This window comes from Cnephaeus nilssonii (genome assembly GCF_951640355.1).
Source record: "Cnephaeus nilssonii genome assembly, chromosome: 7".
In the NCBI taxonomy this organism is placed as follows: domain Eukaryota; kingdom Metazoa; phylum Chordata; class Mammalia; order Chiroptera; family Vespertilionidae; genus Cnephaeus; species Cnephaeus nilssonii.
Genome location: NC_137078.1, coordinates 13601657 through 13620245, shown reverse-complemented (window position 1 = coordinate 13620245; position 18589 = coordinate 13601657). Strand labels below are relative to the sequence as shown.

The 18589-nt window shown below is 44.2% G+C and overlaps 1 protein-coding gene across 1 annotated transcript; it reads right to left on the bottom strand.

Moving 5' to 3' along the window:
* Positions 1 to 4979: 4979 nt before the first annotated feature.
* On the bottom strand, positions 4980 to 6666 carry PPP1R3G (protein phosphatase 1 regulatory subunit 3G). The gene has a single exon (XM_079777476.1). It carries the CDS (start codon positions 6524 to 6526, stop codon positions 5462 to 5464), a length of 1065 nt encoding a protein of 354 aa, XP_079633602.1. The 5' UTR covers positions 6527 to 6666; the 3' UTR covers positions 4980 to 5461.
* Between the last annotated feature and the right edge of the window lie 11923 nt (positions 6667 to 18589).

The window sequence follows — 18589 nt, the reverse complement described above, 5'->3', positions numbered from 1 at the left end:
CCAGAATCCGCACCTGAACAGAGAATTCTCCCCTCAGAAAAAGCCTGCCTAGAGTCCTTTAAAAACCTCTGACAACCCCCGCCCCCCCCCCCCGCCCCCCGTCTTTGGGAGTTGGTGCCATTTTGGGGCTCAGCCTATCTGGATCCACATGACCTAATAAATTCACAATTCTTCTCCCCTTTTAGCCTCGTGCATTCCTCCTTCGGCGACCCTAACAATTGGCAGGGCGCCAAGCCAAGAGAACAGGGAGCTAGTACTCAAAATCCAAACTTCACGATGGTTTTTAATCAAGGGTTTTTAAAGGCAGAGACTGGGGGCTGGGGGTTAGGGTCGAGGGTGAAGCTGATTAGCTAGTTCTTGTGTAAGCCTCAGCGTTTCCCTTAGTCTGATTAGTTCAGGTCCTGACGTCACCTTGTCTGGTGCCTTCCTCACAGTCATCAGGTGATCTAACTGGGTTGGAGAACCAAGATTTGGCAAAATATCTCATGATTACACGTTAGTAATATCTGGAAAGCAAGAGGCTGACACTAAATGTCTTGTTATTGTTATTATTTAAGCTATCAATTTTATTGTTTAAGCTATCCTTGTTTTGTGCTTAAATAGCTACATTTTTCTATTATATCCAACAAAGTGTACTTTTAAACATCTCTCCTGGAACTTGCTGCACAGGCAGGCCTTCAGAACACGGCTAACATATTTTCTTCATCTTTGACTATAAGCTATGTGATAACCAAAGCAATTGGAAGCCTATACCTACATCTCTGGACTCTATAACCTCAACATGTTTACTGTTAACCATCGGTATCACGCAGACTGCCACGTTCCCAGCCGCTGCTTCGGGAACTCTTTAGATAGGGACACACATTTCATTTACCAGCAACATCCCCAGGCCCAGTGACCCATGGACCCACTTACCACAAGAAGAAACTAAAATCTCTCTTGTGGAGGCCACAGTAATTAAATGAGAGGAGAACTTGGGTTTTGATCACTAGAGCTGGGCAAAACATTTAAGCTATTATATTTTTAAGCAGAATAACCCTCCTTTATTCAAGTTGAGGTAAATATTACTGCAAAGAAAGAAAAGAAAAGAAAAAAAAACAAAAAAAACAGGAATCCCCCATATGTGGGAATTTTGCAATTTGCTTTTGGAATGAGTATGTGTGTTTTCATTCCATTCACGAAAATACACTCTTAAATATTTCCTTACTCTGGTCAATATTGACACTTCCTTTAAAACTAACTTAAAAAAAAATAAAGCCTACTTTAAAGTCATTACCTTTCTTTACAAAATGTTTGCTATCAGTCTGTAAAACAAAGTTGGCCCTTTATAAAATAGACATTTAGAAGGTTACCAATTCCAGTACTTTGAAGGTCTAAGGTCTATAACCATGTACAGAAAGAGACTGGGTGTTCAAAATATTTTACACAATTCTGAACCTTAAAAAAGCTGTTCTCCAAGATTTGGAGGAGAGCAAAGCTAGATTTCCTTTCCTAACAGCCACATTTGGTATTTGTTATATTATGAAACAAGTACTTTTAAAATTAATGATTTGGATTCCAAATTATACTTTTGAAAATCAATAGTTATTTACGAGAATAGAAAAGTTGTTGTACATCCCTCTTAAAAACCCATATCTTATGTGTTTTATTCTAGATTTACTTTTATTGTTATATTGGGATCCTAATTTAATTTTAAGTAAAATTTTAAAATAAAAATATAATGCATCATTACCATATAAACCAGCATTTCAATATGAGTTATAGGCCATATACATTATCAATACTTTTCAACTAAAATGTATTCATAAACACATAAGAAAAATATAAAATGTATCTAGGTGCTGTTATTATGCAATAAAGCACTATTCAAAAAGAAATGTTAGTCCTAGCTGGTTTGGCTCAGTGGATGGAGCATCTGCCCTCGGACTGAAGGGTGTCAGGTTCAGTTCTGGTCAAGGGCATGTACCTCAGTTGCAGGTTCCCCGGCCCTGGTCGAGGTGTGTGCAGGAGGCAACCAATTGATGTGCCTCTCTCACATCGATGTTTCTCTCCGTCTCTCCCTCTCCCTTCCACTCTCTCTAAAAACCAATGGAAAAATAGCCTTAGGTGAAGATTAACAACAAGGAAGGAAGGAAGGAAGGAAGGAAGGAAGGAAGGAAGGAAGGAAGGAAGGAAGGAAGGAAGGAAGGAAGGAAGGAAGGAGGAAAGGAAGAAATAAAGCAGGAAAGGAAGAAAGAAATAAAGAAAGAAATTATATACCAGACCCAATACTAAATATTGCATGAAAAGAGGACTACTTTTGTAGTTAATACAAAAAATAAGATAATTCTAATAATTGCTTATTTTCATTGTTATAAAGCTTTTATAAGTATATGTGAATTAAGAATTCATCATTTCATCTATGTGACCATTTTTAATCTGATTTACTCCGATTACAAATTTTAGTTCATTAACTTCTGGTGGCTTTTCACAAGTAAGTTACTATTTTAAATATTTTTTATGATCAATTAGTTTGACAAACACTGCTACAGTCAAAAGGGATGTCTTAAAACCAGAGTTCAAACTAAATATTTCTATAGCTCAAGACATACATTTTGAGGCACAAAAATATGTGGCAGTTTTTGTAGCTTGATGTTAATTCAGATGGGGGCTACATTTCAGGTGCATTGATTTATTATTTCTTAGATGTGTCAAAAAATAATAAATGGAGCCACTTTAAAATGGAACCAAAACTGTCATGCCAGAGAAACTGCTTGCATGTATTATACCTCAAACCTCTGAAATCAGGGCAAATAGCCTTTGGACTGGGCCTAAAGCAACATTGTCCCCAAAAAACTGTTTGCAAAGAAAAGAGTAATTATGACTACTAGACTGAAAATTAAAAACATTGTTCAAAATTAGCATCCCTATGTTATGTAATCTGTACCAATAGAAATGCTTCCTCCTATTGATGTAATTGTTCTCCTTTCCCCTTTCATAAATATCCTTGCCTTTGTCTCCTAACTGGAACAGTATTTGGACTTTTGCCTGAATCAGTGCATCCCAAATGGCTATTCTTTGATCTCAAATAAATGCTTATGGCCACTCACTTCGAAAAGCACCTTTTTATTATTAGCTTAACAGATGAAAGAAGGCAACAGGTTGATTCCCCTCCCCAGTACAGTAATAATTGTACATTGGTATTGCGGTGTTTATTTTAACCAAGAGTCAACAGTTCAATCTTTACCTAAAAGAGGTATATTTCATGTGGCAACATTTTAATAAAAGTTTAACTTCTTTATTAGGTATAACTATCAACATATAACGTTTAAAAAATACTGCTTCTGGCCTGGCTGGTGTGGCTCAGTGGTTGAGCGTTGACCTATGAACCAGGGTTGACCTATGAACCAGGAGCTCACAGCTGGATTCCTGATCAGGATACATACCAGGGGTTGTGGGCTTGATCCCCAGTAAGGGGTGTGTAGGATGCAGCCGATCAATTGTTGATGTTGCTATCTCTCTATCCCTCTCCCTTTCTCTTTCTCTAAAAATCAATTTTTTAAAAAAAGCACATATATTCAAAAAAATACATTTTAAAAATATTGCTTCTCTATAGCAGGGCTTGGCAAACTTTCTCTAAAGGTCTAGATAGTAAATATTTCAGAATTTGCCATATGGTTTCTGTTGCATCTCCTCAACCCTGCTCTTGTAGCAGAAAAGCAATCATAGATGCATGTAAATGATTGTTCATGGCTGTGTTCCAATAAAATCTTGTTTATGGACACTGAAATCTGAATCTCATATAATTCTCATGTCTCACAAAATAGTATTCTTTTGAATTTTTCAACTGTTTAAAAATATAAAAATCATTCTTAGCTCTCAGGCCCTACAAGAACAGGCACCAGGCTGAATTTGGCCACGGGATGAATATGCCTACCCTTATTCAGTAGTGAAACCACCCTTCACACCTTGAAGATTACCATTACAAAACAGATTCATTATACTAGTCCTGTGCAGGAATATATGAAAACTGGGGAAAGACAAATTACTAAAGGATGACCAAGATGTGAAGGAACCAAGTCCTCATTCAGGATGCCCCCGAGGCCCCGCCCTGCTCACCTTGGCATCTACAGCCATCAGTGGCCAGACCCTGTAGTTCTGAACAGCATTTTTTTGCTGGGCATGTTTCATTATCTATCAAGTCACCACTACCTGCTGTGGCTCCAAGTGGGACAGAAAGCCACGTTTTCACACCCCGCCCCCCCACCCCCCCACCCCCAGCTCTGCACTTGGAATCCAGCTTCCCTGTCGGCTGCTGGCCCAGAGGATGCTGGCAGCGGGTATGCGCTCTGCCTCCACAGAGGTTGGGAACAAGGGGCCAGCTCCCCGGCTCACGGCCAAGGTCCACTAGATGACTACTCTGGTGTTTCAATTCACCAACTTCTTATTTTGGCGGGGGACAGAAAAATGTTTCAGTGTTTGAAACACCCATTGATAAGGGTTATTTTAATCACAAGAAAGTGCAGGAGAGAAGATCGGGAAATCGTCACGTAATTGGCAGCTCTTTAGAATTTAAACCAAGCTTATTAGACCATGCTTATATTTTTCTGTGATCAAATTCCTGCCACAAAACATTTGGAAGAACATTTTCTTTTTTGGCCCAGTATGGGAAATTTGGGCTTTTACAGCAGACAGGGGGGATGGAAGAAAGGAAATTTAGAATTACCGTTGCTTAACTACTGTTAAACTGCATGCATCATTAGCTGAAGAAGCTAGCCTGCCTGTCAAGACCTCTCAAATGCCCAGGAGCTGAGATATAAAGTGCAGCGTAAAAGGGTGTGCAAGAGGCCTTTACTTTTTTAAAGGACATTTCTACAAAGGCACAAGTAAATAACGGCCAGTCTGGGCCAACTTCTCCTGAGTCCGGGTAAGAGAAAAGCACAGTCAAGGCCCCACCTGGTTTTCTCTGAGAAACGCCCCAACCCCCCACCCCCGGCGCCGTCGTGCACCCACAGCTCCAGTGCCTTCCTTAGGGGCAATGTGGCGGGATGCTTCGTCCTTTCCCTGAGATTGAGGGGTCTCCAACAAGCTGCAAAGGCTAAAACACGATGTCTACAGCTAAAAACACATCCAAAGGTCTTACAGCCTTGCTCAGTTGTCAGGAGCCTTTTTCTTGGCGAAAACTACTGGTCACTTTCCATTCTGACGCCGGTGTAGAATTGGAGAGATCGGCTGGGAAGGCCTGAGCGATGGGAAAGCCGGCCGGGAGGTTGGGTGCTTTGCTCCGGCTCACCGTGCTTGGCCACAGGATCTGTCCGGGGGCGACTTCACCACTGAGTGGCTCCCCCCTTTCCCTCCGCACCCCCCACACTCCAGGTGGACGACGTTCAGCAAAGTGTCCGGTCAAGTCACCCAGCGCGTCCCGCGTCCCACGGTCCCTCCAGGGGTTCTGGCGCCGCGGGGCCGAGGGCCGGCGGGCGGGTCAGGGAGAGGGCGAGGGGCGCGCGTAGCGCAGCGTGTAGTTGGCCCCCGCGTTGTTGTCCCAGTACTCGCCCTGGGCGCAGCGGTAGCAGACTGCGAAGTGGACGGCGATGTCCGGCGCGTTTACGTCCTCCCCCTCCTTGGGCTGCAGACCCGGGGGCAAGCACAGAGAGAAGTGGAAGCGCTCGGCGCTCGGCTCCTCCTCGGCGCCCCCGGGCCCAGGTTCCCCCGACGGCGTCTCCGGCCGCTGAAGCTCCACGGGCTCCGGCTGCAGGTCTGCAGGCACGTCCAGGAAGGAGCGCCATTCGGTGAAAGTGTAGCGCACGGCCACGGCCCTCGGCCCGGGGCAGCCCAGCACCCGTCCCGAGCCGGTCACCTCCGCGTCCCCGGGCGCCGAGCAGTGCACGCGCTCCAGGCACACGCGCTGCCGCCGCAGGCGCTCGGCCGCCGCGCCCGGCCCGGGAAGCTCGAAGAGAGGACGGAGCCGTGGAGGCGGCGCCCCGAGGGGCGCGCCGGCCGCCGCCAGCAGGCCCGGGAGCTGTTGCAGGTCCTCGGCGCTCATGGGGAAGCTGCGGAGGCGGGAGAGCACGGCCGGCGGCACCCGCGGCTCCTCGGCCTCGCTGAAGTGCTTGACGCTGGCCAGGCTCAGCCCCAGCGCGTCCGCGAACTGCACTCGCTTCTTGCACTTGGCGCAGCAGCCGTCCGGGCTGTGCGGCGTGTCCTCGGCGCTCTCGCCGCCCTCCGCGCCCAGCCCCAGGCCGAGCTGCTGGCGCTGCTGCAGGAGCCTGGCCGCCTGCAAGAGCGGGTCGGCGGGCAGCGAGAAGGACCGCGCGCGGCGGCGGCGGCGGCACGCCAGCAGCTCCTGCTGCTCTCGGAGAGCAGCCTCCTCCTCGGGGGACAAGGGCTCGGCGTCGGGGCTCCCCGACTCCGCTACGCTGCCGCCGTCCCCGCCCCCCTCCAGGCAGAGGACCCCGGCGGCGGGCCGCTCCTGGGCTGGTGGGGGTTCTCCAAAGGGCGCGGGCCCCTGCGCCTCCCAAGTTAGCCGCTGCGCCCCCTGGGGCTCCATGAAGCAGCCGGTCCTCGGGACCTGTCTGGGTTGCGAACCCCCGGCTCAAGACTCTTCTGGAGACTTCACACCTTGGGTCGTTGACGGTGTGCGCCCACCCCGGGCCCAGAGGAGAACGCAGCTCCACGTGGGAGCGTCGGGGTTTTAGCGGCGGCCGCCTGGGCGGAGCGGGAGGGGGATGCGGCCAGGGGCCGGCGCCCGGCCCGGCCGCCCCGGGATTGAACCTGCCGGGGCCCGGGGAGGGACTGGGGGGGGAGGCGCGGCCGCGGAGCACCTGGAGGCCGGCGGCGCGGGGCCAGGGCTCGCGGGCGGGGTGTCCGAATACGGCGGTGGCCAGTGGGAGGCGGCTTTCTGAAGTCGGGGGCCCCGTTTCACCCCCTCCCACCCCAGCGGTGCCACCCACGGCGGCCCTGCCTCGGGAACTCCTGGATGAACTCGCGCTTAGCTTTCGTGGACGCTGGCGTGAGCGGCCTCCCTCCAGCCCGTGTGAGCCCACAGGTCCTGACCGGGTGCCCGCGGAGGGTCGCAGAGCGCGCTCCTGCCGGCCGTCCCTCGGCCCAGGGAGTCCGCGGGGCAGGGGCGCAATGGAGGGCCACTCGCCCGCGAGGAATCTGGGAGGTGGCCGGCGCCTCCCTCTCGTCCTCTTCCTTCCTTCCCAAAGCTCGGGGCTCCCCGGGCTCCAATCCCAGTCGGAAGCCTGAACCGCGCTCGCCTCTCCGCGCTTCCGAAAGCCGCGCACCGTGGGCCGGGGCCGAGCCTGGGGCGGGGACGCGCGGAGGGCGCACCGGGCAGCGAGCCGAGAGCCGCCGGAGGCCATTCGCGCGGGGCCCGGGAGCACGTCCCGCCCCTCCCCTTCCCTTCCCTCGTCCCGCCCGCCGGGCTTCCAGCTCCGCGCGCACCGCCCCCGCCGCGGCCGGACTCCGACGCCACAGCCCCCCGCGCCCGGTCCTCAACCGCGGGAGCAGGCCCGCCGCGCTGAGGCCGAGAGGTCACCTCCCTGCCGCTCCGCAGCCCTGAGACCCTCCTCCCCGGCCCCTTCCGAAGGAATGCGGAACCTGGGAAATGGGGACTTACTTCAAAAGTGGTTTTTTGTTGTTGTTGTTTTTTATTTTAAGGCTAACTTTATTTTGATCTAAGTCAGTGGTTCTCAAATTTTAGTCGGCACCAGCCTCCCAGGGAGCGCCCGGGCCCACGCAGAGTTCTGATTCGGCGGGTCTGACGTGTGTCCCACAGCTTTTAACTTTGCACTCGCTTGCTTTTTTCGATTCCTTTATTCTACCGCTAACCGTGTCCAGTCACACTCGACATTCGAGTGCAAAGGGTTTTAACCGGGGCCGGCTGAGGCCGCGGGGCTCTGGAGACCGCATTTGAGAACTGGTAACACCCGTGTGAGCCAAGTGCAGTCACTTTTGTTTAAAACGTTGGAGATTCTAGAAACATAGATCCACTATTTCACACAAAAACAAAAGGCAGAGGCGTCCTACCCAGGTCATTTAATGCAGGCATAATAACAAATACCTTACGTTCGTTCTGGCAGAAATTAAAGCTGCCAGGGCTTTAGGGATTTTAGGCATTTGGGTGTGGGGGCAGGTAAAAGATGGTGAGGGTGAAGGTGAGGATCATATAAGCAGCTAATATTGATTGAGCACCAGAGGGTCAACTGCTGAGAACTCCGCTCTTATTCCCAGAACAACCCTGTGAAGTCGGAATCATATTATCCCTGTTCTGCGTGTGGGACCTTAAGGTATAGAAAGACTTTTTCATTGCCCAGGTCTTAGAGTCAGTTTGTGGTGGGATTTGAACCCAGGTAATTTAGAGGGAAGATGTCTCCCATGACTACTAAGCCAGGGCTGGGGGTGGTATTCATGAGGAGGGGTCTCTACTGCTCACTTGCTGCGGTCTTGAAGATCCTCCCCTGCCCAGCGTGGAAAGCTGTGATTGCATCTCAACTGGGGGCTTACAAAAAGTACCAGATACACATGGCCTGTCTTCTGGGACAACTCCAAGATTTGAGAAAGAAAACATTGTTTTTACATTTAAGTAAACATTGGTATGTTATGGAGTTAAATACAGAATTTGTAAACTATTTTAAAGGTAAAATGGGACCTCCAAGAGATTTTAAGGTTGTGCTGACTCTCTGGGTTGCAGCCCTTATCAGGGTACCTGCTCCTTCCAGGGCAGGGACAAGAGGGACGTGAGGCATGTAGGGAGTGGATTTTAAGGGTCATGCAGTGTCCTGGCCCCAGCCCTGTCCTATTTTCCTCTCTTTGATGAAAATATTAGAAGTACGCACCTTCATGGATCTCTCAGTATACAGTGCTGGAGGAGACCACCATTAAACAAAAAGTTACACAAGCAAATAGGGACTCAGCCACTCCGGGAGATGCTAGAAGGCAGGACCTGACCTGGTCCAGAAGGCCAGGGAAGCCTCTGTGAGGGAGGTGAGTGGGAGTGAACAGCTAGGACTGCAAGCAAGAACATTTTAGCCCAAATGCAGGCCCTGTGTGGGAGGCAATGTGGAAGAGTGGGAATGGAGAAGGCCTATGTGAAGCTGGAGGGTATGAAGGAGCCACTCAGGGCCTTGAACAATGAGAAGCCATCAAAGGATTTTGAATCACTGGTGTGATTAACCAGATTTGAGGTTTGAAAGATCATTTGGAAGCATGAAGAGCAGATTGTGGGAGACAGAGAAAATGTGGGAGAAGCTGTCAGGAGACTGTTGCAGTGAAGAAGGGTGATCATGCCTTGGTCAAGAGAGGTGGTGATGGTGGGGTAGAATGATTTGAGAGCTATTTAGGAGTGAAAACCAACATTACATGCTCATGGACCAACATAGGGATAGGCGAGGGGGAGAGAGGTGCCTTTTAGGATTTGGACATGAGCAGTTGGGTGGAGACAGTAGAGGTCACTGGGGCGAGGACCACTAGAAGAGGAATAGAGGGGAGTGCGAGATCATGAATTCAGTTTTGGGCAGGTTGAACTTAATAGGTTCTCAGGTTCTTCTGACCAGTTTGTCAACAACAACTTAGTGTCCAACAATTCAAATCTGACTTTAACTACCTGGAGTTAAGAGGCTACAAGTATACCCTGACTTCAAATGCTAGCTGCAAATGGCATGCCCAGGCCACCATACTTTGGCTCAGCCAACTACAAATTTGGGGGTTCCCACAGTCCTACACTCAGGTTTGATAATCTACCAGAATGGCTCACAGAACTCAGATGAAGGGGGTCAGAATAATGCTACCCCAAAATATGTCATTTTGGCATAAGAATTACGTATTTTGAGCTGAAGGCAATTAAGAAACAACAGACAAAGAAGAAATATTTTGTCCTCCCACTTTTTGCCTATAAACCTGGCATAAATTTCCCTTTGTAAAGGTAACATAAATTCCCATTTTAAATGTGTCTCTATCTCTTTCTTTTTTAAAAAGAGTTATAACTGACATATAACATTATATTAGTTTCAGGTGTACAACATAATAATTCAATATTTGTATATATTGTGAAATGATCACCACAATTAATTTAATTAACATTCATCACCATACATAGTTAAAATTGCTTTTGTTGTGATGAGAACTTCTAAGATCTCTCTTAGTGGCTTTTTTTTTTTTTTTTTTTTAAATCAGGAGAGAGCTTTCTTTCTAAAAAAAATACGTTTTTATTGATTTTAAAGAGTATGGAAGAGCCCAGCCAGCGTGGCTCAGTGGTGAATGTCGACCCAAGACCCAAGATGTCACGGTTCGATTCCCAATCAGGGCACATGCCTGGGTTGCAGGCTCAATTACAAGTGTGGGGTGTGCAGGAGGCAGCTGATCAGTGATTCTCTCTCATCACTGATGTTTCTATCTCTCTCTCCCTCTCCCTTCCTCTCTGGAATCAACAAAAATATATTTTAAAAAAATAAATAAATAAAATAAAGAGTAAGGGAGATGTAGAGAGAGAGAAAAACATCGATCTGCTACCTTCTGCACACTCCCTACTGGGGATAGAGCCCACAACCCGGCATGTGCCCTGACTGGAAATCGAACTGATCATGTCTTGGTTCCTGGGCTACACCATTTAACCACACTGGCCAGGCTACAATATAGTATTATTAACTTTAGTCATCATCTGTGTATTATACCCATGATTATTTATGTTATAACTGAGAATTTGTTCCTTTTGACCCCCTTCACCCATTTCACCCATTCCTTCCCCCAGATCTGGCAGCCACCAATCTGTTCTCTATATCCCTGAGCTTGGATTTGTTGTGTTTGTTTGTTTAGAGTCTTTATATAAGTGAGATCATATGGTATTTATCTTTCTCTGTCTGAGTTAATGCACTTAACATAATGCCCTCAAGGTCCTTCCATGTTGTCCATATAGCAAGATTTTTTTATGGTTGAGTGATATTTCAATGTACATATGTACCATATATTTTTCATCAATTCATCTATTGATGGACACTGAGGTTACTTCAACATCTTGGCTATTGTAAATAATGCTGTAATGAACATATTGATCCATATGTCTTTTTGAATTAGTGTTTTGGGTTTCTTTGAATAAATACCCAGAAATGGAATTGCTAGGTCCTTTGTCTCTTGTTATAGTCTTTGTTTTAAAGTCTGTTTGTCTGATATAAGGATTGCTGCCCCAGCATTTTAAAAATTTCCATTTTCAGGAAATACTTTTTTCCATCCCTTTACTTTCAGTCTGTGTGTGTCTTTTGATCTGAAGTGAGTCTCTTATAGGCAGCATATTCATTCAGCCACCCTATGTCTTTTGAGGTGGAATCGCTGAGTCAGATGGTAGTTCTATTTTTAATTTTTTGAGGAGCCTTCATACTGTTTCGATAGTGGCTGCACCAATTTATATTCCCACTAGCAGTGCACAAGGGTTCCCTTTCTTCCACTTTTTTTTTTTTTTTGGGAATAGCCATTCTAACAGGTATGCAGCAATATCTCACTATAGTTTTGATTTGCATTTCCCTAATAACAAGTGATGTTTAGCACCTTTTTGTGTACCTGTTGCCATCTGTATATCTTCTTTGGGAAAATGTCCATTTAGATCCTCTACCCAATTTTTAATCGAATTGTTTGGTGTTTTGTTTTGAGTCATATGAGTTCTGTACTTATTTTGGATGGTAACCCCTTATCAAGTATATATCTGCAAATATATTCTCTCATTCAGTAGTTTACAATTTTATTTTCTTGGTGGGTTTTTTGTTTTGTTTTGTTTTACTTTGTTTTTGCTATCCAGAAGCTTTTTAGTTTGATGTAGTTTTATTTGTTGCTTTTTGGTTTTGTTGCTTTTGCTCTCGATGTCAAATCCAGAAAATCATTGCCAAAGACAGATGTCAGGAGCTTACTGCCTACATTTTCTTTTAGGAGTCTTATAATTTCAGTTCTTAGGTTCAAATCTTTAATCTACTTTGAATTAATTTTTGTGTATGGTGTAAGATCGTGGCCCAGTTTCATTCTTTTGCATGTGATTGTCTAGTTTTCCAAACATCATTTGTTGAAGAGACTGTCCTTTCTCTATTGTATATTCTTGGCTCCTTCGTTATAAATTAATTTACCATACTTGAGTGGGTTTATTTCTGGCCTCTTTATTCTGTTTCATTGATTTATGTGCGTGTTTTTATGTCAACAAAAGTGGTGAGACCACTTTTATTCAGCATAGTATTGGAAGTCTCAACCACAGCAATCAAATAAGAAAAAGAAATAAAAGGTATCCAAATTGGAAAGGAAGAAGTAAAACTGTCAGTTTTTGCAAATGACATGATACTGTATATAAAGAACCTTAAAAGTTTCACCAAAAAACTACTAGGACTGATAAATTAATTCATTACAGTATCAGGATGCAAAGTAAATATTCAGAAGTCAGTTGCATTTTTATACATCAATAACAAACTATTAGAAAAAGAAATTTTAAAAAGAATCCTATTTATAATCACATCAAAAATAATAAAATAGCTAGGAATAAATTTAACCAAGGAGATAAAAGACCTATACTCAGAATGTTACAAGACACTGAGGAAGATAAAAATAAATGGAAGCACATACCATGCTCATGGATAGGAAGACTTTAACATGACTAAAATAGCCATACTACCCAAAGCAATTATAGATTCAATGCAACCCCTATCAAAATATCATTGGCGTTTTCCACAGAACTAGAAAATCTAATCCTAAAATTTATAAGGAAACCACAAAAGATCCTGAATAGCCACAGCAATCTTGAGAAAGAACAAAGTTGGAGGTATCATGCTACCTAATTTCAAACTATACTACAAGGCTATAGTAATAAAAAAGAGCTCTAAAAACAGATGCATAGATCAATAGGACAGAATAGAGAGGCCAGAAATGAACCCAGGCCTATATGGTCAATTAATAGCTGAGAAAGGAGGCAATTTCAAAGACACTCTATTCAATAAATGTTTTGGTGAAAATTGGACAGATATATGCAAAAAAAAAAAAAAATGAAGTGAATTCTTTCTTACACCATATACAAGAATAAACTAAAAATGGATTGAAGACTTAAATGTAAGACTCAAAGCCATAAAACTCCTAGAAGAAAACATAGGCAGTAAACCCTTTGACATTACTCTTAGCAATGTTTTTTATTTCCCTGATAGATCTCCTTAGGCAAGGGAAACAACAACAACAAAATAAACAAATGGAACTACATTAAACTATAAAGGTTTTGCAACGAAACCATTAACTGCCGCAGTCTTTTCGCAGCAGCAAGGGTTCAGGAATCTGGAGAAGGGCTACGCATAAATGAATAGAGACTAGACCAGAAATATAAATTTGGAAGGCATTTTGGGGGAGCCAGATGAAAACCGCTCTAGTGACTAAGCTCCCCGAATATCCAGACCCTGGCTTTTTATTAACACATTTTGCCCTTTAGCAAAGCAGATATACACATCAAAGGTAAGGTTTGGTAAACAATAAAGGATTATCAGGTTAGGGGAATTGCCCTCAGCTGTTTGGCAGCAGGTAGTAATATGCAGATCTTCAACACTGCTGAAGACATCCATCAGCCTTTTGATGAACTTCTCACATTTATTATGCTAACTACTGTTAGTCTTTGCCCTTAGCAATTAACAAAATGAAAAGACAACCTACCGAATGGAAGAAGATACTTACCAATGATACATCCAATGATGAGTTAATATCTAAAATTTGTAAAGAACTCATACAATGCATCATCAAAAAAACAAGCCAATTTAAAAACTGAATAGACATTTCTCAAAAGAAGGAATACAGATTGCCAATAGACATATGAAAACATATTCAATGTCACTAATCATCAGAGAAATCCAAATTGAAACCACAATGAGATATCACCTCACACCTGTCAGATTGGCTATCATCAATAAATCAACAAACAATAAGTGTTGGCAAGGATGTGGGGGAAAGATAATTCTTGTGCATTGTTGGTGGGAATACAATTTGGTGCAGGCACTAGGGAAAACAGTATGGAAATTCCTCAAAAAATTAAAAATGGAACTGCCTTATGATCCAGATATTCCAATTCTGGGTATACATTCAAAGAAACCCAAAACACTAACTCGAAAAGATGTATGTACCCATCTGTGTATTGCAGCATTATTTATAATAGCCAACATATGGAAGCCACTCAAATGCCCATCAATAGACAAGTGGATAAAAAAGCAGTGGTGCATACACAGTGGGGCAAAAGCAGGTTTACAGTCATATGTGAAACAGAGTTTATTCTTGTGTTATTATTTATTGTATTATCTTTCTCACAAACAACTGTAAACCTATTTTTGCCTCACCATGTATATACAATGGAATTTTACTCAACCATAAAAAAAGAACAAGCCCTGGCCAGTGTGGCTCAGTTGATTGGAGCATTGTCCCTTACACCAAAAGGTGGTGGGTTTGATTCCTGGTCAGGTTACATATCCAAGTTGCAGGTTGGATCCCAAGTCGGGGTATGTGCAGGAGGCAGCCAATCTATGTTTTTCTCTCATATCAATGTTTATCTCTTTCTCTCTCTTCATCCCCTCCTCTCTCTAAGATCAATAAAAAAATAATAAAATCCTATATAATAAAAGGCTAATATGCAAATCGACTGAATGGCAGAACGAGTGGTCGCTATGATGCACACTGACCACCAGGGGGCAGACACTCAATACAGGAGCTTCCCCCTGGTGGTCAGTGCGCTCTCACAGGGGAGCACCGCTCAGCCAGAAGCCAGGCTCATGGCTGGCGAGCGCAGCAGCCATGGCAGGAGCCTCTCCTGCCTCTGCAGCAGCGAGCCAAGCAGCCAGCCGAGTGGTAAGGAGCGAGCAGGCAGGCAAACAGTTAGGAGCGAGCGGTCCTGGATTGTGAGAGGGCACAGGCTGGGCTGAGAGACCCTTCCCCACCCCCCAGTTCACGAATGTCATGCACTGGGCTTCTAGTTTATGATAAAAACTCTCAGCAAAGTGGGTAATGGAGGGATCATACCTGAACATAATAAAGACCATATATGAAAAACCTACAGCCAACATCATACTCGATGGGCAAAAACTGAAAGTGTTTCCTTTCAGATCAGGAACAAGACAGGGATGTCCGCTTCCTCCAGTCTTATTCCACACAGTGCTGGAAGTCTTAGCCACAGCAATCAGAAAAGAAGAAATAAAAGGCATCCAAATTTAAGGGAGGAAGTTAAACTGTCATTATTCTAAGATGACATGATATTATACAGTACATGGAAGGCCCTAAAGTCCCCACCAAAAAAATATGCTAGATTTAATAAATGAATATGGCAAAGTATCCAGATACAAATTTAACATCCAGAAATTGATGGCATTTTCATACACCAATACTGATCTCTCAGAAAGAGAAACTTTAAAAAAATCCCATTTACCACTGTAACAACAACAAAAATAGGATCCTGGGGTCTGGTGCCTGGGCTGGGAAGACCCAGCTTGCTGCGGCTGGAACCTCTGGTGCTCCTTAGGCGTCTCTCTGTGTGGTCGCCAGCAGAGCGGCTTCGGGGCAGCCAGACTTGCAACCGGTTTGTTTAATGGCCTGATCTCATAAGTTTCAGTGTCTCTTCAACTACACTCTGTTCCTAAGCCATAGGAATAGAATGAGTCACTAAAGCCAATGCATTCAAAAGGAGAGAAATTAGATTCAACCTTTTGATGGAAGAATGTCCAAGAAATTGCAGGTGTGTTTTAAAACCAATGTGCTATGTAGAACAGAACAAATTAGAAAGACCCAAGAAAGCTCAGTTAGTTTAAAGCTCAAATGTTTCAGACGTGTAAGCTGACGCTCAAAGAGGAAAATTGAGTTGCTCAGACTTTTCACTCAAGGCAACAATTGAGCTGGAAAAAGAAAAAACACATTCTCTTAGTTCTTAATCTTTGACACTGTGCCTCGGGATTAAGACCATTTTTCTGTACATAATATTATCCTTAATAACTATTGATTTTTTGTTGTTGGTTAAACTGGCTAGTAAATAATATTTATATAGCATGAAACCATGAAGGGGATCGGAACATACTACCCCAGATATGGTACTTTGGCATTGTTTTGGTCCATTTGGGCTGCTACAACAAAAAAGCATAGACGGTGTGGCTTATAAACAGCAAACAATTATTTTTCAGAGTTCCAGAGGCTGGGACGTCCAGATGAAGGCTCCAGCAGACTCGGTGTCTGGTAAGAACTGCTTCCTAGACAGTTGCCTTCTCGCTGTGCCCCCACATTTTGGAAGGGGCACAGGTGCTCTCTGGGGTCTCTTTTATAAGGCACTTATCCAATTCACGAGGGCTCCATCTTCATGAGTTAATCACCTCCCAAAGCCCACCTGCTAACACTATCACATTGGGGTTATATTTCAACATATAAATTTTCAAGGGACACAAACATTGCCATAACAGGCACATTGATTATTTTGAGTTGAGGGCAATTGAGGAACAGCAAATGCAGGAAGGGCTCTCTGGCCTCCTCTTTTCTACCTAAAAGCAGGGCAAATATTTCCTGTGAACAAAATGTTCTCCCAGCCCTGGCAGGTAGCTCAGTTAGTTAGAGCCTTGCCCTAATACACCAAGGTTGAGTGTTTGATCCCCAGGCATGGCACATACAAGAATCAACCAATGAATGCATAAATAAGTGGAACAACAAATTTATCTCTCTCTATTTCTCCTCTCTCTCTCTCTCTCTCTCTCTCTCTCTCTCTCTCTCCCTCCCTCCCTCCCTCCCTCCCTCTCAAATCAATAATTTTTTTAAAAACTGTCCTCCAACTACCAGGAAGAGTAGAACATTTCTTATCACCTGAGACAAGAGTCAACACTGAGATGACTCTGTACAAGCAAACCTACTAAAATAACCCCTATCTTCCCTTACTTTCCCCCATATATTTCCTATGCACTTTCCCACAATTTACCACCCTTAGCCCAGACCCATTTTTCTTTTGTCTTGTCATATCCCCACAACTTATCTTCCTTTGTTGAAATGGTATATGAGCTCTCAGGCCTATCTATTTCTTTGGGTCTTCATTGCTTACATATGAAGGCCTTTATTACCTTCAATATTAACCTGAAATAAAATCTGAATTTTTTCCTGTTACTCTGTCTTTTGCCATTTTAATTCTCAGGTCCAGTTACAGAACCTAAGAGGATAGAGAAAAACCCTTTCCTTCTCAACACCATATATAAATTGTAAAATATTTTAAAAGAGCAGAAGCATTTTAGAAACATTTCTTCTACCTCTTCTTTAGTTTTTTGAAAGAGCTTGGCTTGCTTAAACTAAAGTCACAGTGATTTTTTTCAGCAACAGAAACTTCCAAGAAAATGCCTTATAACTTGAGTGGCTCGAACTCTATAGCATCTTCGGCCCCATGTATCAACTGAAATATGGTAATGGAAGAAATTTTCAATGAATTTGAAAAAACATGACCCTGCTTGCCTGCTTCATTTTGCTTTCATATGTGTGCCTTCTAATAGGATCAAGGAACTTTAAGAGGCCTTATACAACTGACTTGCTAAAGTGAAGAAAACAAAGCCAGAAGAGATTCAAGAGATTTGCTCACCCAAAGCCATTCAGCCACCTCGAACCAAAAGGACATCTAGTACAGCTGATACTTACTGATCACCAAGTGCTACAAACCTCTCTCAGCACTTACATCATCACGCAGCCCAACGGGACAGCTGTTACTATTACACCCAGTACTAGGTCTTGGAGGCCTAGAGAGGGTAAAGGAATTGCTCTAGTTACCCGGGTAGTAAACTTGCTGAGCCAGGATTTGCACGTACAAGTGTCTGGCACATGCCACAGGCTGCGCCCCATGCAGCCCTCTCTGGAATTCCACTGAAGACCAATCATGTTGCTTTTGTTTGTGTTTTTTTTTTTTAAAAGCCACCGAGCAGAAAGGGTCTTTCCACCTTCCTACAACCAAGGGAATAAAGAGCTAATAAGAAAGCCTTAAGAACACATTTTTTTTATTCTTAATTTCTTCGGTTTTTCTATTTTAATGTCTTTTGCTTATGTTTCTGATGATCAGGATTTTAACATGATTTGCATAATATTTTCTCAGTGTAACGTGCAAAGTTCCTAGACCTGATTGAACTAGGACCCAACCAAAATCCTGAATTAACACAGCCATTGAAACCTTCCATTTTAAAGAGAACACTAGAAAAAAAAAATAGAGCACTAGAATCTAGTTGACTTCCTATCTATTAACATTTCAAGCTTTAGTACACTAACTTTTTATTTTCACGTAGATTTTGTGCCACTTTTAAGTCATTTCACTTATATATAGTGATTTTTTTCTGTCTTGGTTTTGCATGACTGTAAATATCCACATGATAACAAACATAAGCGAATGTGTAAAGACGTTAAGTTCTTGATATATTTGAAATAATTCTTATCCAAGAACAGGAAGAAATGTTAGGACGGACAATGACCTGCTGCTTCTGGGAGGGAGGCCCATCATTTGCCCTCCCGACCTTCTTGTCCACAGGACAGAACTGAAGGGTTAGGGAAATGGCCATCTTTGAAGGGCAGAAGGAAGGGAACCCACATCTTGCATTCTCACCATCTGACAGCAATTTTGTCTCCT

Excerpts from the sequence above, each read along its gene's own strand:
- PPP1R3G (XM_079777476.1), bottom strand. The coding sequence starts at position 6,526 with ATGGAGCCCCAGGGGGCGCAGCGGCTAACTTGGGAGGCGCAGGGGCCC.